The following is a 23350-nucleotide window of genomic DNA, read 5'->3' on the forward strand; positions in this document are numbered from 1 at the left end:
AAAATACTAGTGAGCCAAAGAGAAGACCCACCAACCAAGCTGAAGTAAAGCCTGAAAGAGACTTTAAAATCACTCCTGGGCAACAGATGATGATAAAATAATTCAGGCTTCCAATCTCATGCAATCCTCATAGTTATAGCCACTTCGGTACACATATTTCAACACTTTAAGAAAGCAAAATGGTTGGCAGAATAATGGCCTCCCAAAAATTTCCTTGTCCTCATCTCGAGAACCTGTAAATAATGTTAAATAACATGGCAGTGGAAAATTAAAGTTCCCCTAAAGTGGAATTAAAACTGCTATTCAGATGACTTTAAAATAGGAAGATTATCTTAGATTATCAAGGAGACCCAATGTAACAAGAGTCCTTAAATGTGGAAGAGGGAGGCCAAAGAGTCCATGTCAAAATGATGTGATGTGAGAGACTCCATAGCCTTTGCCGCCTTTGAAGATGGAAAGAATGGGAGCCAAAGAAAGCAGGCAGCTTCTAGAAGCTGGAAAAGGCAAAAGAACAGATTCTCTCCTACAGCTTCCAGAAAGAAAACACAGCCTGCCAACACCTTAAATTTAGCTCAGTGAGGCCCATTTTGGACTTCTGACATCTAAAACTGTAAGATAATAAATTTGGGGGGGGGGGGTTTCTGCCACTAAGTTTGTGGTAATTTGTTACATAGCAATAGGAAACTAATACACAAAGAAATAAATTTTTTAAGACTTTTATGAAAATGTTATGGTGTTTATTTTAAAGAATTTGGGTATTTAATGTCAATTTATCTAGAAAATCAGTAAATCAGAATTAGCCAGGCCCTGAGGTTTTGGGGATAACTGAAGTTTTACCACTAACTTCAGATAAATTCTTTTTCCCCTTAAGTCTAAAATCACTAACAGTTAACTGTAAACCTCGACATTATGATGCTAATTGAGATATAACCACAACATAAACCAGATTCAATTTCTATACCCTAAATTCATTAAATATTTAGATTTGAAAAAGGAATGGCCAGTTGCCAAAAGGAATGCTAGCACTGAATATATTAAGTAAAAATTATAAGCATAAAAAATATATATATATAATATATATACTAAAACATTAAAGTTTTTGTCATCCCTGGTTTCAATGCCTCTTAAAGATTAAATGTAGCTTTATATTTTAAAAGCCACTTCAAATTTAGATGGGTTGTTACACCCACATGTTTCAAAACATCTTCTGATAACAGAAAATTTTATTTATAATTAATATCAGATTAATAATTAAACACCTTAATGTACTTCCCTAAAAAGTAAAAGCATCAGCAAACTGAACATGTATGGAACTTCCTCAGAGTAAATTCCAAAGATTTCCAAATGCTTTTGTATAGTATGAATTAAGAAAGTAAATACAAGGAGGAAAAATACAATTTACATATATTTCTCTCAGGGAAGTGTATCTTCTTTTTCTATATGGTTACTTCTGATTTCAAACGATTCTGCTTTGAATAGAAGTGTGGGTGTGTGCACATGAATGTGTATTAGAGTGGGTGTTTAGATGGGCAAGTTAGAAACAGACCATTTTCTACTTCAGGAGGAAATTAATAGCAGGGGCAGTATTAGTAATACAGTATCATTTGAGTCAAGATAGTTTTAAAAATCCATCGCTAGATTCAGTTCTACAACAATACACTCATCCTGAAGCAAGCATAATAAATGCTAATGGTCAAAACAAATTTTGCATCCATCATCCATATTATCTACACAGAAATGGAAAACAAATATTTACAACTCAGTTGGGCTCAAAACTTCCCAGGCTTTGGCATTACATAATCAACAGTTCCATTTAAGAGATTACATTAAGACTACAGCCTAAGAGTTTTTATAAAATTCTAAGAAATAAGACATATTTCAAAAAATACTGTTCTCTAAAACACGCATTTCTGAAAATTTCTCACTTGTCAGTAACTTAAGAGGATAAGAGAAGACAGTACAGAAAACAAAATCAGTCCTTTCATCAGAAAATAGATGAAAAATAGATCTATCTGATCACCATGACCTTATTAAATAGGCTTACGCAACTGTGGAAAAACAAACAATAAGTAAGAACGACTGGGGCAATTTGTCTTATCCAGCATCCAGTATTTTCAACAAACATCTACTAAAAAGGACAATGAAATGAAAGATGGTCATGTTTCCTGTCTAGAAAATATTATCCAGAATTGGAACACAGTGCTCTTTAAAAGAAACAATGACCTCCAACCTTAAAAAGAATGTCCCCTTAGGAAGGAGCCATCACTCAGAAAATGCTGAAAGTGCAATAACTGGATGATGTGATCTGAGGAGCATTCTTTCTTACAATTTTTCCCTTTTTGGTATGTGTGTCAGGCACTGGGTAAGAAGAGTGATCCTTAAAAAAAAAAAAAATACACAAACAACAAAACCAAACTCTGCTGAGGAAGATACCACAAACAGGCAAAGCAAATATTATTTGAGTTTTTAAAAAGATGCCATATATGTACATGGATAATAGAAGATACTGTTAAATTTTTTTTTATTTAAAGGAGGAGGCCTCATCATTTGTGATATAAACAACTATTTAAAAAATATAACATTTATTACTAGTTAAAGAGGCCTAAATAAGCCTGAAGAAAATCACAGACGTTGGAATTATATTTTCTAAAATGTTTACATGCTTAATTTGGGCAAACTATTTATTAAATGCTCAGGTTTAACTTTTTCAACTAAGCTAACTACAAACCAGGGATTCCTAATTTATGGATAAATAAACTGAAGTCTAAAAACTAAAGTAACTTGCTCATAGCCCTAGAGCTAGTAAGTGATGAAGTCAGGATTAGAACTCTGATGTTTCTGATTGGTCTCACTAAACCAGAAAAACAAGTCTCTGCTGCCGTCAAAGTAGTGAGCTGCCTTTTCTCTTGGAGTTAACCATGGCAAGGTTATCTCCAGTCTTTGCATGAAGAAAATTCTTCAGTGAGTCTTATGTATACACTTCCAAAAACAGACACTAAACAACAAGTAGAAAAAACTTACCAGGTGTGAATTCATTCCTAATTAAATAAGGGACTAGATATCATATGGGCAATGCTTCAAAACAGATCATCTACAAATAGAGCATGGCGTCACAGTGTGATGGTGGAGAGGACAGCTCATAGACAAAACAAACTGACTACACACTCAATATCTCCCTGAGAAATGATACTAAAAGTATGTATCTGCAGTCGATTGAATGGTAATCTCCAAAAAGATATGTCCATGTCCTAACACCCAGACCCTGTGAATGTTACGTATTTGGAAAAGAGGTCTTACAGATATAATTAAGTTAAAGATCTTGAGAGGAGACCATCTTAGATTACCTGCACAGACCCTAAATCCAGTGACAAAACTCCTTATAAGAGACAAAAAAGGAAAAGTCACAAACACACAAAGAGGAGAAGGTGAAGTGATCGTGACGGCAGAGACTGGAGGGAGGCAGCCATCAGGAATGCCAACAGCCACTTGAAGATGAAGGAGGCAAGGAAGAATTCTCCCCCTAGAGCTTCCAAAGAGAGTATAGCCCTTCCACCACCTTGATTTCAGAATTCTAGCCTCCAGAATTGGGACAGAATAAATATCTGTTGTTTTAAGCCACCCAGTGTGTGCTAATTTGTCCTATCAGCCACCGGAAACTAATACAGTACCAAAAAAAGAGTGCTGAAAGGATTTGATGAGATAGTGTATTCAAAGCACACTTGATATCTAAGTATACAATAAATATTAACAATTACTATTAATGAATTAGTATATATGAGGGGCAGACATCCTACATGCAAACATCCACTTTTGCATTTTTCAAGGGTAGAAAATGTCACATAGTTCTTGCCTCACTGTGAAATGAATTACTAAAATATATTCAGTACCCTACTAAATATATCCTAAAAATTAGTGACTGTAACCATGAAGCTCTGCTTCTAGGAAAGACAAATGATTTTCTCTTTAATGATTTTTTCACTTATTTCACTATTAGGCTAAAGCTAAATTTACTAGTAGCCTTGGGGAAAGTATCATTCACTCCCAACCTATTAAATAGATTAAATAAAAGGTATCTGAGATCACTGGAAGTAGTCAGAATTATAAAAAAAAGGGTGAATGGTTTAACAAAAAGGAAAAAGACTCATTGACCAAATACTGCTTCAGTCAGGGTGTAGCTACGAAGCGCAATGAATTCTTTTTCTAACCCAAAGAATTAGCCACTGAAGCAGTCCATGAAGTACACTGACCAGGTGGGCCCCCAAACCTCCTCTTACTCAGAAGGTTAGATGCGTCTCCGAAACCTTTCCTCCTTCTCTGCCTATCAAATACTGGCAGGCAAATGAGAAGTAAATGTAAACCTTCTCTTAATAGGCCCTTTAAGGCCCAAAATGCAAGACTTCAGATTTGTGTTTGAGCAAAGAGGAGACTCTCATTTTAAATTCCATCTCTGACTCTTTTACTTACTGAAAGAGTAGATAAAAAAGGAACAGGAAGTAAGAGAGAACAGCAGGCCTCTCCCCTGACCAGGGCACTTGCCGCATATGAGGACAGAAGGGGAAGAAGTGGAACTGGGGAGACTATGACCCTCTTATGGCACAGTTTATGCCGCTCATTAGTAACATGGCCAAATGAGTATCAAGTTAGAGCAATCAGGCACCAACTCTAATCCCCAGGAGAGAAACTGAGCCAAATGGATGGAAGTTAAAGATCTTGAGAGGAGACTAAATTAGCCTCCATTCCAGGTGGGCAGAAAAGACGTGTATGGAAGTTCTATTCTCACCATGGGCAGAGGCAGTAGAAAGGAAAATGAATTACTTCACTCCCTAACTCAGAGTGGACAAAAGAAGAGGCTGCGTTTATAATCAAGACCTAAAAATGTAAACATCAAAGTTACAGCTCCCCGGAGAGGGATATACCATGTGGGGCTGTCACATAAAACTGTTCTCGCCATTCTGTGGCTACAACTTCGTGTTGTTTTATTTAGCATCACAAACTTGTGCTCATTAGTCTCACTCACTTCTGCACTATTGTTTGCTTTCATTTCCTAATTCTTAATAAAAATATTTTTAGGAAATTTTCACCCTCAGATGCAGTATACAATTCAAATATTTTAGCACAAGCCATGAGCAAGTCTATGGGAAAGATCAAAACATGCTACTGTAAACAAGACAGGCATGGCCTTTGCCCTTAGGAATTTACAGTCCAGAAGCGGATGTGAATGAGGTTTTTACATTCACTAATGAGATTTTTTTCCTCTTAAAACCAAAATGTTGGAAAATCTGGAAGGGGTCCATGTGTTAGAGGACACTAAGTTTTCTATACTCCTAAATATAGAATATGCATTGGCTCTATGAGGGGGCCCAGCTCTGATATTTAAAGAAACCAGGGAGCTGTAGACCTCACCAGCTCAGATAAATGTATCACAAATGGCTTTAGAACTACAAGTGGAAGATGAAGTATACAATCAATGAACATGGCCCTCCCATAAGTCTTTATCATTCTGCTCACACTAACAAGACTTACAGGTTCTGTACTTACCTATCACACCACATCAAACACCCCTTTTATAGCAGGGACTATATCTTTTTTTTTTTTTTCTGTAACTGTACAGGAATTAATGAAGACTCACCCCAACTAAAAACCTAACAAATAGTCACTAAAAGAATAAATCAGTTTTACTGACTGAAGAGGAGAATAGAGAAAAACCAAGCAAAAGGAGCAAAGTTTAAAATGGGAGATAAACAACAGAAAAGAGTCAGTGAGACATGGATCAAGATAGCTGCTCCTCAGAAAGGTCCTCAACTGGTCTGGAATTCCCAGCCCTTGCCATCAGAGCTCTCACTCCTCCCCCAACTCTCTCCTCACCCAGGCCTCCCTTCGTTCCTACCCATACTTGTGAAATCAAATCCCAACCTCCTTTCCCACCCTACACATTTACACACAGCCAGAATAGTTGGGTTTATAATCCTGGTAGGTGACCCTAGGCACTGTTTTCCTCCATTTCCTTATCTTTAATAGGAGAATAATAATAGCATCCATATGTCACAAAGTTCTACAAAGGATTAAATGAGTTATATGTGAAGTATTTAAAAGAATGCCTAACATAGAGCACCTGCTCAATAAATAATATTATTATTATTATTAAATTTCTTATTATTGTATTTCAAAACAATTCTTCAATAGCTTCCCATTAACTAAGAACCAAAATTCAAAATTTTACGTATGGCAGCTGAGATCTCTTACAATAATCTGAACCCTTTAACCTTCTTATCCTCTCCTATTCTTCCTGTTCTCTCAAAAACTACATTTCAGCCATAGTAAATTATTGACAAGTTCTCAGAAAGGAGCATGGGCTTTCCTCAAGCTGTCCTTTCTGCCTTGAATGCCTTCTTCACTCCTACTATTGACCACTGGCAAGTTCCTATTCTATACTCAAGCTTCAGCTCATGCATTATGTGGTAGGACATCTTTGCCTCCTTCAGATTCTTCCTCTGTGTTCCAGATGCTACTTGGACATATCCGCATTCTGACAATCATCAACCCATGTATAAAAATGTCTGTTTCATCCCGTTAGGGGTTTCTTGAACTGAGATACATTAATTTCTCTACCTATTCTCTGTTCCTAGCATTATCACTGGCATACCATGCTTGTAGAAGAGAAGGAGGAGAAGAGGGTGTTTTCTCTTTCTTACATTGGCCCCAGTGGCCCCAATCTTCCCTCCATTTCTCCATTGTTCACGTAAGTCCTCTTAAGCCAACAAATTCAGTCAGCAGCCTAAAGCACATACACAGTTTTCTACACTTCGAAGAAGTAGGGGGTATGAATTATATATTATATATAGATACACGTGCATAAGTTCAAGTCACAGAAATCTCGGTTCATAGTGTCACTCATTCACATATTGCTAAGGTTTTTACAATCCTTTCAAGCTTCTTAATTTGTGCTTGATCCCAACCTCCACCACGGCTCATCTCACCCAGTTCCTGGGAAAACGGAATACTTCTGGCACTAACCTGTAACTTGCCCTGTATGTTAATCATGGAATTACTCTCAACTAAGATCTCTCTTCTGTAGGATCCCTGCAAACTTTCTCACTCCCCTTAGTCTAAAAATTTCTTCCTTTTCAGAACTTCAAACTTCAGGTGACTGAACAATGCTACTCTGTTCCTTCCTGCTATCATCATTCACGCACTTTGTGTGTGTGTGTGTGTGTGTGTGTGTGTGTGTGTGTGTGTGTGCGCGCGTGCATGTGTGTTTGTTGGGGATGATGAGGACTGTACCTCAGTATTTTTAAGGTCTCTATGTCCACTGAAACTAACAAAGTTTTTTCCTATTTCTGTAATTCAATTACATATGGTTCATTCAACTTCCAGACATGTAATTAGTGAAGGACATTTTGACATCTTAGAGACAAGTAGAGATTTTAAGGCTTTAAAGAAAGAAAAAATGCAGGAAAATGAACAACTTAAAGAAAGTAGGAGAAAAAGTTAGAGAAAACAGGAAACATGTTGGCTACTTTAACAGTAATGGTATTTGGTAAAAACCAATCTACTACTAAATCCAGCATGTTTCCCACGCTCAGCATAAGATACTGGTAAGACTCCTAAAAGAACACTGTAAACAAAGGACCAAACAGATGAACAAGAGAGTATATCAGGGTAAACAGGCACATGGGTTAATCAAGTTGAGCTCATGGGCTGACACCTGTCTGTCCCTCTGTTTTTCCTCTGCTGTGCAACCCCAATCCCAGCATCACCACTGTCACAGACTTGTTACTGCAGGTATTTTTTAAAACAGATTAGAAAGAAACTCCGAAGCATTCATAGAGATAAATGGTGAAGGTGGACTAAGTTCTACTTGACAGCTGGAGCTGCGTCACTATAAAATGCTACAAATCTAGGAAGTCTGTTCTTTATACTTGAACTTAGCCATGCATTTTAATTCAACTGAAAAACTATTTCACAGATGAAGATATTATTAATGCTGCTTTAATAAATCCAGAGAATGCATATGTTGGAGCTGCTAAAGGAATGAATGAGGTAATATTACTGCCAGAATATTTTGTGAGCTTCTAAAAAGGCAAATTTTTCAGAACACTGACTTCTTGCTAGTATTTTCCATGGAATTCGAAATAACTGAAATATCACACAAAAGTCTCCATAAATGCCTCTTTCTCTGCCTCTTATGGAACAAATTTAATGGCAAAAATTCTTACTGGGTGTATTTGGAAGAGTAAAATGCACATTTAGACAATAGGCATTATGATGACTATACAATAAGAATATTTTCTTAATTCCTTTATTTAAAGGGACTGTCTGATATTGTAGAACAATCATTATATTAGAAGGGAAACAGACCTGAGCTTGAATTCTGGCTTATTTACATACAAGTTGTGTGAATCTGAAGTATAGTACTTACCCTCTCTGTAAAGTGGGGTGATTATATCTGTCACAATAATTGCCATGAAGATTAAATGACTAAAGTATATTAAGTTCCCAGCTCAGTAACTTATTAAAAGTAAGAATTTAAAATGCTAGTTTCTTTAGGGGTGCCTGGGTGGCTCAGTCTGACTTCATTCAGCTCAGGTCATGATCTCAGGGTCCTGGGATCAGAGCCCCGCCTTGGGCTCTCTGCTCAGCGGGAAGTCTGCTTCTCCCTCTCCCTCTCCCCCCACCCCTCCCTCCCCCCGCCCCCCGTTCCTGTTCTCTCCCTCTCTCATATAAAAATCTTTAAAAATAAATAAACAAACAAATAAATAAAACACTACCTTCTTTTTAATATGCTTTACTTACCAAATCCCTACTGTGTGCTAAGAAACAAGACTGAAGCTCCTTCCCTAGCAACCTTAACACTTGTTATATCAGATATCTCAGAAGAAAAACTATTACCTAAAGTTCTTGGAAACATGAATATTGTTATAATCTATTAACCTTCTTTAAAGGAATAGATAAAAAGAAATTTTTTTCTGCATAATACTAAAATAATTTCAACTGTAAATATTATATAGCAACAGAAATTACATGCAAACAAATCAAAAACAGCACAACCAAGTTTCAATAAAGGAGCAATTTGCTTTGGTCCCTTGGAGATAATTCTTTGGCTCACTAAGAGCAAACAAGTTTCTCATAAGAAAATGAAATCTACATGAATATTATAGAATCTATGAAATCTGGGAAAGAGATATTGTATAATTCAGTGTGTCAAAGAGATTAAAATTCTACTTTGAAAGAGGCAGTTAACTAGCTTATCTTTCAAAGACAAAAATACTTTTCTTGGTTTCAAGAATAATTTGGTAACCAGACATACTCTCAGGATAACACAAACATTCTAGAATAATAAATAATCCATTATTTCAAAGCAAAGTCTATACAACATAATTCCAGTAAAACAAAAGAATCTGGAAAGTCCCTCATATTCATTGTAACAGTATGATTACACAGGAAAACAGTGCTATGAAACTTCAGCCAAAACAGTCAAATAAAAGCAGACTTAACTGTAAGAGAGGTCACTGAATTCAGGATTATCATCTATGGATTTTTACTATAATACAGAAATAAACTCTTGCTATATTACTCAAGAAATTAAAATTCATACACACACAAAAATAGATGAATGAAGGATTCTTCTTCTTCTTATGCATTTAAACTTCAGAGAAAGACTGTTAATAAGGGATTGTGGCTAGTTAAAAAAAATTACTAGGACTAGTAACATTTAGAAACCTGGGAAGTGGCACCTGGGTGGCTCAGTCAGTTAAGTGTCCAACTCTTTCTTGATTTCAGCTCAGGACATGATCTCAGGGTTGTGAGATCGAGCCCTGTGGCAGGCTCTGCCCTGGGCATGGAGCCTGCCTAAGATTCTCGAGAAGAGAAGAGAAGAGAAGAGGAGAAGAGAGAGAAGAGAAGAGAAGAGAAGAGAAGAGAAGAGAAGAGAAGAGAAGAGACGAGACGAGACGAGACGAGACGAGACGAGAAGAGAAGAGAAGGACGAACGAAAGAATGAAAAGAAAGGAAAGAAAGAAAAGAAAAGAGAAGGAAGGAAGGAAGGAAGGAAGGAAGGAAGGAAAGAAAGAAAGAAAGAAAGAAAGAAAGAAAGAAAGAAAGAAAGAAGAAAAGAAAAGAAAGAAAAGAAGGAAAGAAAGAAAGAAAAGAAAAGAAAGAAAAGAAGGAAAGAAAGAAAGAAAAGAAAGAAAGAAAAGAAAGCAAGAGAGAAAGAAAAGAAGAAGAAAGAAAAGCAAAAGAGAGAAAAACCAAAACAACAACAACAAAACAACCAACCAAAAAAACCCCTGTGTATAAAGCTGGTTTACTATGAAAATGCAGGCTTTAAAATACGTCAAAGAAAAAGTAAGCTGCGAAGTTTGACAGTATAAATAACCTGCCATATCTGTGTTTTGCACAGCCAATCACTTCGGTTTACTTTTCAACTCACATACAGCCTAAGCTATTTCAATCTTTGAGACCTTAATAGCAACAACAGACACTAGAAACAGTTGGGAATGACTTGAATTTCAATCCTTTCAAAAGCTCTTGATACTATGGACAAAAAAGTTTATTTGGAACCCCAAGGAGACTGCTGTCATTAAATACACAAGAACGACCAGACTGTCACTCTATCTCACTAATAACTTAAGAACTATTTCTAAATTTATCAGGAGAAAGTAGCAAAAATTACTATAACGTTCAAGGCAGCGTTCTCTACAATGAGAGGTAATAAATATTTTTTTAGTATCTTCTAAGTCCAAGCCACAGTGGTAGGCATGGGAGTATGTAATAAATAGATAAATCATTTCTTTCCTTCAAGAGTTGGGTGTGATCTTCTTGACACTTAATCAGCATGCATATTACACCTTACTCGGCTATTGCTTTTCATGCAAAGAAATATTGTGTGTTTCTCATTTTAAAACTCTGATTAAGTTTATTTCTTTCTTTCTTAAAATGATAATGAAGCTTAATTTGGTAGAATCCAATGGGGTAGAATCATCATCCTTCTAATCTGCTAATAAGCTGATGACCAGGAAAATCTTCTCAGGTTACTGTGCTCCGTTAACTGTCCTACTGTGTAAGTCTGTCTCTGCTTCCCTCCCCATCCTCACGTTGTCTCTCCTCAGACTTACCTTCCCTGGTTGTCTCTGCTTAGGACTCTACCTCTCTACTTTCAGATAGCTTAAAATTTTTTTGGCCAGTGGGTCCCAGTCTATGAACCACACTTGAAGCAGCTGGAGGTAAATGGCACACAAATTTAAGTTCTCACAGGTGAGCCATGAATTCATCTGTGTACTAAGCACTAAAAGCTTAAAGTCTGCTTAAATCGTGTACATATTTTGGTTTTTAAATAAATGTAGATTCTTGTACATAAATGTAAAAAATCTTCCTCTTCATTTAAAATTGCAATATAAAATCTGCAATTACTAAAAACACAATTATCTTAACACAAAATTTGTGAAATCTGCAATTACTAAAAATACAATTACTATCTTAATGTGACGGGAAAGGCTGTCCATAAAACATTTGACATTTTTTTTAAAAAGTCCTTATTTAAGGTTAGAAACCAGATCCCTACACGGTGAGCAACTTGAGGGCAGGTTTGAGGACTTCCTTTTTATCCTCAGTGATCAGCACAGCAAGTGTTTCATTAGTATATGCTAAACAAATGGATCTTAAACATTTCCTTTTAAGATCTAGGCCTTATGACTAGGTGCTGTGCCTCGGCCACCACCATGCCCTGGGGCCATGCTAATTTATTCTACTCTACTCACCGTCTGTCTGGAGATACACACAAATGTGACTCAACAGGTGGTTAGAGAAGAATGTGAGAGGTTCCCGCAGGGAATGAGTCTTTCTGGTCTGGGTAACAGGGTGGATGGTGGGCCATTCACCAAGATCAGTGCAGCAGGCAACGTGAATGGGTGAGGTAAGGCGTAAGCTCAGTTCTAACCGTGTTAAAAAGACAGAGGAATCTGTGAGACATCCAAGTGTCACTTTCAGTGAGTGACATGACAGGAGCAGAAGCTAGCCTCCAGTAAGTAGATGTGCAGGGGGATGGGTCGCTCTTCCCTCCTTCCTCATATCATCCCACTACAGTGACTTTTAGAATTACTCTTCAAGTTCTAATTTCTCTCATTTATACTGTTTTACATTTCAAGCCCTCATGTTAGCCAAGTTACTGCAATACTTGCCTAACCAGTCAATACTTGCCTAACCAGTCTCCCTGCCTCTGTGTGTGTCTCCACCTTCTTCCAAGCAGTCTCACTAAGTATTATTCTGAAAATGTCACTTTTCAGGTCAAAACTTTTAATACCTCAGTGTCTAGGACCTGCAAAGCACTATTCCCATCTACCTCTCCTTTTATTCTCATCTCTTTTTCCAACTGGTCGACATGCTCATCCAAACACACACCTGGGGAGAGGCCACTTTCAAACCACCTCAGAGGGTATTCCTCCAGCTGACACACCCTCCTCACCCTGAAAGCCTGGCCCAAGTTTCAGCTTTCAGTGGGAACCCTGCAGCCCTGCAGCACTTCCTGTCTCTTCTTAGCCCAATGAAGAGATACAAATTCCTTAACAGCGGAAATCATAAATCACTCTATTTCTATCTACCCCTTATGGCTGCTAGTCATAAAGCAAACCTGGAGGAAAAGTCCAATTTTTAAAAATTTGGAACATTATGAGATTTTTCAACTGAACTTAAGTAATTACTGTTTGTGTTGACAAAGGGTTATAAAAAATGATTTATAAAAGTATCATAAAAACAAGGTCCAAAAGTTAGTAACTTAACTTGATTTTAATATATTACTCAGGAAATTACAGGGAAAACATATGAACCTGGATGGGCGAGAGAGATTTTAAAAACTCATTTTTTTGTTTGTCGTTCTGACTTAAGCCACAGTGAAAAAGAATCGTATCTACACTGTTCTTCTAAGGAGAAGAAGAGTAATTAGCAGAATAAACAAGACTAGGTGTGTACTGGTTTCTCTTTGCTGCCATAAATTACTAGTTAAGGCAATAATTTTGAACCAAAGCAGTCGTCAGCTGGCAGTAAGGATGTCTGTATCCACTCCATTGTTTTAAAAAGCTTTAATTACAACTGTACGATCAAAAAACACTCACTTGACTAAAAAACATTTTCTTCTAACTTGTAAGATTATCTTTCTGACTTTCTCACATAACTACCTACCAGACTGCCTTCTCATTCTCCGTTTCCCTCCAGTCACACCCATTTGGTTGCTAAGAGACAAAATAAATATGCTCTCCAAGAAGTAGTAAAATAGATACTATATTAATACTTATCATGAGGAAAGAAAGAAGAAGAGGGAAAATCTACCTCTACTGTGCCCTTGGTTCTTTACATATGCTAATTTGTTTAACCTTTGTAAGAGCCCTAGAAGGCAGTTATTAATGCCCAATAACAAATGACTAACTGAAATTCAGTCACATAACTTGCCTAAGGTTACACACTCAGAAAGTGGTAGAACCAAGAATTTGCCCCAAGTTTGCCTAATTTCAAAGCCAGTGTCATTACCATTCCCCTTTCCATCTCTGTTTCGTGGCCTTTAAAAAAAAATTCTGCACAAACATATTAAAATTTTTCAATAAAGCTTCATAATTAAACAGGTCTTTAAATGTATCACTTTCAGGACTGTTTTCCCAAAGGATTACAGACTGAAATAATTTTTCCTTCATAGGAGTAAATAACACTTTTATTGTTAAGAAATAACCACACAGTTTCAAGATACAAAGTTCAAAGGGAAGAATTTCAAAATGCAAAATACACTCTGATGAACCTATATTTACCAAATGTGTGGTCAAACTGCTATAGACTATCAAAAAAAATGAACTAACTTGAGCCTTCAAGTTCAGTTTCAACAATCTTTATCCCTACTGAACTGAAGAAAAAGGGATATGAAATAAATACTTCTCTTCTATGCCTGCTGACTGATTTGCTGATTGACAGTTACGGTTTCTTTTCCAGTGAGTATCATAATGAAAATATATTTTTTTAAATTCCTGAATCCTTAGTAACTTGTGGAATACACAGATAGAAGCCTGCTCAAGAACTAAGACTGCATACTTTAATACAGAAATAAACTAGCAAATACAGTCAACAGGGTTATAAATTTAGAAGGGAAAATTGAAAGATCACATTCTGAATTAGGACCCACAATCATATACACAAGTCAGTATCCAAATGAATGCTCCCACCAATCTACTTAGCCTCCTTTTTTTTTCTTCTTTCTTTTCATTCTAACATATAGGGATCTATGAAACACATAGAAAGTAATTTAGGTATAATATTACTTACAGAATACTGACAGGTGAGAGTGCAAATGAAAAGTATGTTTTGGACAGAGAGATGCGATTGCTTTTAAGTAAAAGAGTCAAAAAGTTACCCCTCTTGTGTTACTATCCTGTCTCATCAAATTTTATTAGGAGACCAGAGCCATTAAGTCCACTGCTACAACGAAAAAGGTGGGGAGGGTACAGGCTTTGAACTGACCTGGGATTGTTATGCAGATCATGTAAACTCTTGAAGCCATAATGTACTCATCTGAAAAATGGATATGTTAACTCCTTCCTAAATTATATTTGTGAAAAGGACTGCACCAAAGAGATGTCCATGCATGCTTGTCTTCTTCCCCTTTCCCAGCATTGCTAATTTTAATAGTGGGGGCAGGGATGATGTGATCAGACTCGGTCCTTCTGAAAGAGTCATCCTCCCACTTAAGAATTAAAAAACAAAACTAGAACCAACACAAACAAGCAAACAAAAAAACAGTAAAAGCTAAATTGCAGAACAGAAATTAGAAAAGCATGGGAATATCAATGTGCAACTCCAATTAAAAGATAATCCAACTAAATGTTTCTAATTCACACAAATTCAAATATCCCAGAGAACTGAAAATTTTGATTAAAAAAAAATACTTTATAAATCCTGCCTCTATGCTATTAGTGAAAGAGCAGAGTGGAATCCATAAAGCTAACAGTAATAAAATGTTAAGCAATCTGTTAAAATGAAACAAAAGACGGCTAATAGCTTCGGTCTGGTAAAACAGCTACTTTTTTCTTTTTTTCTTGTAATTCAGTGAGCCTATTAAGTTATTACAGTCTGCCATTCATTAGTAGTAGTTACTGCACTTCTGACAATTTTGTTGTTGTTGTTGTTTGAAGGATGAGGAAGGGGAAGGCAGAAAGAGAGTACATCAATATTTTTCAAAACTCAATCCTTCTAGATCTTTCACTTCCAATCATAATACATTATACACTAAATGAAGCCTAAGGAACAAAAAAAAGTCACAGACCTGTCACTACCAGTACAGTAAAAAACAAGGAAGATTAGAAAAGCTACACATATTTATATTTTTTCTGTGATTCTGAGATTTAAAAATATAAAATTTTAAATTTTAAAATTTTAAAATATAAAATAAGGACAAATAAAGTATTTTTTATGATTAAATGCCGTTTGAATATCCATCTGACCTACCTTTCACCTTAAAGTCAGCAGAATAGTACAAGTCACTTTGCTAACCTGGCACAGTTTAAGATAACTCCAATGAAGAAAGTCCAATTTCCTGATTTGCTCAGCCAAAATAAGCAAACCTAAGTTAGTTTGATCTAATAGCAAGCTCTAGGGAACTTATCCATTTACAGCTGAAAAATCAGAACAAGAACCAGAATCTAAGGGAACTTATAGAAATCACCCATGACCTCATTTTATAGTCAAGAAAATTAAGTACCAGAACTTTACTGACTTGCTTCAATTCATACAGCAAGTAAGTAGCAAGTTTATCTGTGTTATGTAGAAAACTACTGAAATAAAATGAAACAGTTAAAAATCTTATTCATAGAATCTAATTCTAATGTAGTTAGTTAATAGTTATTGACATCAAAGCTTTAGAAAGTAATTTTCTTCTTTCATTAGCTGAAATATAATTTGAAAAATGATCCACTCTGACTTGGAGAAAAGTATAGGCAAAATGCAATTGATATTTAAAAATAAGGATACTGCTATTTGCCTAATTTCACCATGAGGAAAAATAATTTCAAATAGAATTTTTCATTGTCCAGTTGTACTCAGAATCAGTTCCAGTTGCAAGAGTGAAAAAAAAAAAAGAAAGAAAGAAAGAAACTTCCAATCCTAGTCCAAGGATAAAAGACAAATTAAAATGAAATTTTCCACACCTCTGTATTCATTAGATACCCAGAACACAGTGAATCAAGTCTTATCTTTTTTGGATATTACAGAGAGAAAATATGTTTGCTTTATTAAATACCCCAAATTAGATTAGATAGGAAAAAACAGTTACAAAACCTTAATCATAAGCAAGTATCTTTATCTTACTTTTTCTTATCTAAATCCTATTTTCAGATATTGAGGTTAGGCCTAAAGAAGAAATCAATTAAGTGTATATACTAATATTTATTTAATGAATTGATACATATCAATAATACTTAGTGCAAAAAAAATTCACAAAACAAAATTGCTGGTAACTTTCATTTCAAAAACAAAAATGGCTTTTCTCTTATCTTCTCCCCCTGGGGATTCTTGGGTGGAGGTGAGCAGAACTCTGCAAAAGTGGCAACCATCCAGCGTTTCTGACAGCGCTAAAAGGAAAAGGCAGTGCCACCACTATCAAGACTTGGGGAGAAGCCTGGTCTGCTCCTCCTTCTAGCCCCTCCTTCCAACAATGAAGTCATTTCTCTCCCAGACCTTGCTATAGATTTGGCCAGGCAGCTACAACTCTTTAAGGCTTTCTCACAATTTTTTTAGGTCCAGGAAAACTTAAATTTGATTACAAACATTACGGTGACCCACAAGGCTCTACAAGTTCTGCCCCATCTCAAGCCACTTCTGGTCCCTCTCTGACCTTACCTCTTACCTTCACTCACTCACGCCGCCTTCACTCACTCTGCTCCAGGCCTACTGGACTCCCTTCAGGCCGCTGTAACACTTCTTCCCTCTGCCTAGGACATGCACGACCCACATATCCAATAACCTTCTCACTGAAGCTTTCCTGACCACTCTATTTTAACCTTGCAATTCCCTACCCCTGCACTCCCTATCTCCTTTACGTGCTCTATTTTCCCCCATAACACTTACCACCGTGTGATATGATACATGCTTTTACTTACTTGTTTTTGTCTATCTCTGCTAAAAGGTCAGCACTGTGAGGCAGAGATTTTTGTCTGTTTTGCTCACTGTATGTCCCCAGCATCCATAACAGTGCTTGGCACGTAGTAAAAGCTCAAAAACTACTTGTGGAATAAATAAATGATTCCAAGTTTAGGAATTAATGCTGGTATCCATCAAATACTGATTAGACATTCAGAACATAAAACTATACAAGACGTTGTTCAACACAGATCATGCAAAAAACATGGTCTTTGCTTTCAAGGAGTCTAGCTGGAGCAGAACTAATATACATGGAGTAATTTAAATACATGGACATGACTATTAACTAATTAGGTTCATTTCTATGACTCACGAAATCTGCCTCGTTATTCCTGGTTATACCTAGCACATAATTAAATTCCGAATCAAATGGTATAAACTTGTCATAGGAGCTCAGAGGGGGAAAAATGAATAAGTTGCAAAAATGAGAAAAGACAACAGGTAGATGATGAGGTTCAACATGGGTTTTGTGGACGTAGAGGCTTGTGTTGGCCGTGAAGAGGTGAGGAGGCATCTTAGGTGAAGTGAATTTCATGAGAGGAAAGACAGGCAGGTGAGGGAGAGTAAGAAACTTAAATAAAATGATAGTACTCATTGATGAGTAGGGATGATCTGGGAGGACAATTTGAGTCTAGATCACAGAGAACCTAATCCTCTGAACAAGTGGACTCAAGTGTGGATGGAATCTCATAGCACATGCTGCACCCAGCCTGTGTCCCCTGGAAGACTTCTACACCGGTTTGGTACAGCCACTCAGGAAACGCTAACAGTTCACACCAGCAACTTTCTGTGTAAGCAACAGAAGCTACCTCCTTCCCCCTACGCTGCATGCATACGCACACACATCCACACACGTACATGTCCAGGAAAACTGGTGGCCAGTGACTAACATATCCAAGACAGGATGAACACAAGCCCTGTTCCTTTGCCTCAAGGCAAGACAGGCTCTATGATATAATTTTGTCCCGAAGTTACCTCCTGGATCAAGCTGAAGCTAGATATCCCCTGAAACCACATCCTTGCTCATCTCAGTTTCTTCTTCTTCCCAATCCTGCCTCAGTCACTTCGTTGTAACATTTCAAAGACCTCTCTTGATATAATACTTGTACATGAATTCTATCTCAGGTTCTTCTTCAAGGGAAACTGGACTACAAGTCTGTAAAGGGAAATACTACACATTCATGAAGAAAAGTACATGTTTAAGAAGAAAAGAGTTGTTACATGGCACAAGTACTGTTGTAGGTTATTCAGTTTGGAAGGAGACTACAAAACAGTCGGGTGGCTAACAGATGGAATAAAGAGGGTAAGGTGACAGGCCAACTAAGGATGCTGTTGTCAAATTCAGAAATAAGTGGAAGAAAAAATATTTGCTGCGATATAAGAGAGAACTTAGGAAGAGAAGCAACTTAGTATAGGGAAAGATTGAAACTATTCAAAGATTTATATTTTCCTTGAAAGGCAAAAAAAAATTTCTTTAGTAGTATTGTTAATGTTATGGGTTTTGTTTTTCGTTTTTTTTTTTTTTTGAGAGAGAGAGAGCACGCATTTGAACTCGTGGCGGGGGGTAGGTGCAGAGGGAGAAGGATGGAGAGAAACTTAGGCAGGCTCCTCACACAACGAGGAGCACAACGCAGGGCTGAATCTCACGACCCTGAAATCATGACATGGGCTGACGTCTAAAATCAAGAATCGGACACTAAACCGACTAAGCCATCCAGGTGCCCCAGTAGTATTGTCAATGTTATATTATAAATTGTTTTAAATGCAAATCTCTTTTCAAGTTGACACTACTTAACACAAGAAGTGTTCAAAAATTTGAGAATTACAATGAATAATAACAGGACTCAAATTCTCTCTCATATTTTGGGCCCTGAATATCAGAAATATGAAGACAAGATTAAGCAGTATCACCAAATGTTTAGAATGACTTGGTTTGTTAAATTTCATATTTAAGTAGCTTAAAAGAATCTTTATTAGGGGTCAATAACAGATTATTTAAATTGGAAATGCAAAAAAACAAGGTAACATCTGGTTTTCATCTATTCTTAGGAGAACCAGAGTATTTTCAAAAGAAAATAATATGTATCTAAGCTTCTAATCTAATATCTAAGCTTCTTGACTTTGTGGTACCCTTTCAAAATACATACTTAGTAAAAATGACCACAAATAAAAATGATTACTTTTCATTTAACTGGTAACAATAATTTTGTGTTATAGATCTCAGTACATAGAACGAAAAGGACACTACAAAAATAGAACTTTTTAGCAAGGTTACTTTTTTTCTCATTGACTCCTTTATATGCATTAAAATGTACACCTAACAGCTATCAAAATTTAAATATAGGGGCGCCTGGGTGGCACAGCGGTTAAAGCGTCTGCCTTCAGCTCAGGGCGTGATCCTGGCGTTGTGGGATCGAGCCCCACGTCAGGCTCCTCCACTGGGAGCCTGCTTCTTCCTCTCCCACTCCCCCTGCTTGTGTTCCCTCTCTCGCTGGCTGTCTCTAGCTCTGTCGAATAAATAAATTAAAAAAAAAAATCTAAAAAAAAAAAAAATTTTAAATATAAATAACCTTTGACGAACAGTCCCACTGACAGGAATTTCTCCCCCACCCACACACACACACAAAGGGGGGGGGCTGGTTACATCAAAGTAAATCTGTAAGTCTAAGTTCACAAAAATTTCTCCTATTCAGTTTTAAGACCAAATTGATACGCTTCCAGGGAAGTACATAACTTACCCTGCATATATCCTTTAAATAGTCCCAGGAGAGGCTTCAAGAAAAAAAGCTTCCATAGCCAAATACATTTGGTACCACATAATGTTATTCCCCTCTTAAAAATTAACAATATACACAATAATTTATAGAAGCCTCTGAGACTTTTTTTTGGGGGGGGGTGGATGGTGTTTTCCAAATTTTATAGAAATAGAGAACACCTGTAATCATCAAAAATAAGACTTATTTAAAACCTTCCATACCCAGCTGATAAATGATAGCTACTTTCCTAATAAACCTTAAAGGCTGAAAGCTATCATTCAGTCACCCTCTCCCCACTCTCTTTCACCTCCCTTCCCCTGGGCCCAAGATACTGCTGTAGTTATAACTTTATAATTCATAATAATCATAGGGAATTACTATAATATACTTCTTGGTCCTTTCAGATATTCTGATGCCTATCACTATTTTTAGCAAGCAGTCCACATGATTTCAAGGGAGGTCAAATGTTGAAATACTCAAAATGCCTGATATATTACAATCAATGAGATGATTAGCTATGCTATAACTGAGGCCAGAGTGACAAAAATGGTAAGTTTGGAAAATCTGCATTTCAAAAGTAAAAATATTTTCTTCTATCTAGGAAAAAAAGGGCAAAAGACATACTAAGAAAAGCCAAACCGTATCTTAAAAGCATACCTTCTAATACACTACTCAGAATATTAAAGCCAAGAATTTTACCCTATAATAAGAATTTTTAGCCTGCACTCTATTGAGAAATTTCAGGAATTCTTAGATTTTCTAAAACTGTACACACAATTTTTAGGAGTACATGAATGCATGTCTTTTTATGGGGAAATCATTCAAAGCTTCCAGCAATTTTTCATACTGCTTGATAACTCAATTTAAATCCGATTATATTTTTTAAATTTATTTACGCGAAAGAAAGGTAGTAGAAACTTCTTAGTTAATACCACAAATCAGATACACAAAAACACACTCCTCAGAACTTTTTTCTCTCTCAGAGGCAAACAAAATGCAAATTACCTTTGCAGAGTCATATTCAAAGAGCCTGTACAACCCTTAATCTTGTTCTGGGCTTCAAGATGAGTCATTCCATGGGCACTTATTCCGTCAATGCTGAGAACCACATCGCCTATTCTCACATTTGCCTGGGATGCTTTGCCGCCATCTTTGAGCTGAAATAAATATATTTCATTAGGAGTGTCACTCTTTAAAAAACAGAATAATAAACACAGACGAAAATTATACTTTTGCCTGTAATCAAAAGTATATTAATATACTTCTAGACAAAGTAATGTTACCTTGATTAATAGGTAAAGTTAAAATTCAAATGACTTTCATGTTTATTTTCTTAAACTCTTATTTGCTCTTTAAAAAACTGAAAGACTTTTCTGAAAAAGGTTCCCTGATAATTTCTGCATTTCTTTGTGTAACAGTAGCATGTGATTGTTATGAATGAGGAAGAGAAACAGCCAAGGAAACTATATTTTAGCATCTGCAATGTGAATAGGGTATTTAAACTCTTTTAGAAAGAATGCTTAAAACTCTTTAAACGGCTGTACTTTTGTTTGAGCACAAAGAGTAGCACAGACAGAGGATCTACTGAACAATCCTTCCTATTGAGTCCAATTCCTACCCAGTGTTTGGGGTACTGAATTTTTTTAGATCACAGGCCCAAATATCTTTTACACTAGATGTGCTTCCAGCTCCAGGCATTTAGTAGGAGGGGAAGGAAACCAGTCATGTCTGAGACTCAGATGTTTTTGTGTACCACAGTCTTTAATCCCCAATCTTTCTTCCCTTCTCTAAACAATTTTCTAAGTGTTCACATAACTTAGTTTGATCTCCTTCGAAGTTTATATGTATCTATTTCACTGCTCCAAAGAAGCAAATATAAAATTACAGTAAAATGAAACATAATGTAATTTTAATACATACCTAAAACACTGAACAAGTACAAATCAAGAGAAACCATTCTAATTCAAATGACAAGCTCAGAATCAGTAAGTATAAGTTGATCACACTGAGTACTGGGTTGCTGGAAGACTTCACCCCAAAAGAAAGAAAGAAAATAACCAATATTCCTCAAATACTTTAAACTAACGGATTTTACATAGTTTCTCTTTGGAATGATGAAAAAATTCTGGAAATGGATAGCAGTGATGGCTGTACAACACTGTAACTGTACTTATTGCAAGTGAATTGTACACTTAAAAATAGTTAAAATGGTTGACTTTTATGATTACCACAATGTTTTAAAAAATGAAAAAAAAAAACTATATATTTTGGAGAACATCTTACTAAAATTACTTCTTGATTAAAAAATATATCCCAGGGTGCCTCCTCGGCTCAGTTGGGTTAAGCATCTGCCTTTGGCTCAGGTCATAAATCCTGGAGTCCCAGGATAGAGCCCCTTGTCAAGCTCCCTGATCAGCAGGGTGTCTGCTTCGCCCTCTCCCTCTGCTCCTCCCCCCTACTCATGCTTGTTGTCTCTCTCTCAAATAAATAAAATCTTCGAAAATAAAAATAAAAAATAAATAAATAAAATAAAAAATATATCCCTCAGCAAACTAAACAAGCACCGAGTGCTGGAATTCACAATTTGGAAGCAAAGCAATTTATAAATAGATATCAAATGTTCAGTCAGGTTAGGTTTTGATTACCATCAGCTGTCAAACTCTTTCCTTAAAAATAAAGATCAAGGCAGACCAATCTTAGTACATGAGAACAAGTATCGTATCTAAAATCAAGAAAATAGTTGGGAAGGTTAGATCCATTGAGACAGGGCCACAGATGAGTCTGTGTTCCTCTCCGTTCTCTACTAATGCTAGAAGTGTGCCCAGCACACTACAGACCTTCACGAAATATATACTGAATGAACAGATGTCACAGATTCATTATTTAACACTGGCATTTGTTTTAAATTGTGAAATGGGGGGAAGCCTAGCTGGCTCAGTCGGTGGAGAATGGGACTCTTGTTCTCAGAGTTGTGAGTTTGAGACCCACACTGCGTGTAGAGCCTACTTAATTAGAAAAATAAAACAAAAAACTGCGAAATTAGAAAAAACTAAAATTTTACATAATTAGAAATTTATTTCATTTTAAAATACAACTATCAAATGACTAAAATAATTCTTGAAATTAGTAAGAAAAATTCCTATTTGATCAAAGCTATATAAAATCTCACAGATACAAAGTGTAAAAAAAGATTTCAAAACTTTCAAATGAAATATTCTCTAACACATACATAGTATATCACATACATAGTATATCATGATTTTGTTTTCATCTTTACACGAACAGAAACAATCTTCTCAGTTGCCAAGATATTTAAGGGCAAGAAATAGTAGTATGTTGACACTAAAGAAATAAAATTTCCAGAGTAACAAAGCAGATCAAAATTTAACTCACAGCACACTTATCCACATAGCTATATTGTGCATACA

The 23350-nt window shown here is 36.2% G+C and overlaps 1 protein-coding gene across 11 annotated transcripts in view; it reads right to left on the bottom strand.

Annotated features, from left to right (window-relative positions):
• PDLIM5 (PDZ and LIM domain 5) overlaps window positions 1-23350 on the bottom strand; it is a 201768-nt gene that overhangs the window by 118292 nt on the left and 60126 nt on the right. For all 11 annotated transcript variants that reach the window (XM_034671494.1, XM_034671493.1, XM_034671492.1 and 8 more), the window contains exon 3: window positions 20928-21079. In XM_034671494.1, the coding sequence (XP_034527385.1) occupies window positions 20928-21079 (152 nt within the window). The remainder of the gene's footprint in view (window positions 1-20927; window positions 21080-23350) is intronic.

The sequence above is a fragment of the Ailuropoda melanoleuca genome, chromosome 11, assembly GCF_002007445.2.
Source record: "Ailuropoda melanoleuca isolate Jingjing chromosome 11, ASM200744v2, whole genome shotgun sequence".
NCBI lineage: Eukaryota > Metazoa > Chordata > Mammalia > Carnivora > Ursidae > Ailuropoda > Ailuropoda melanoleuca.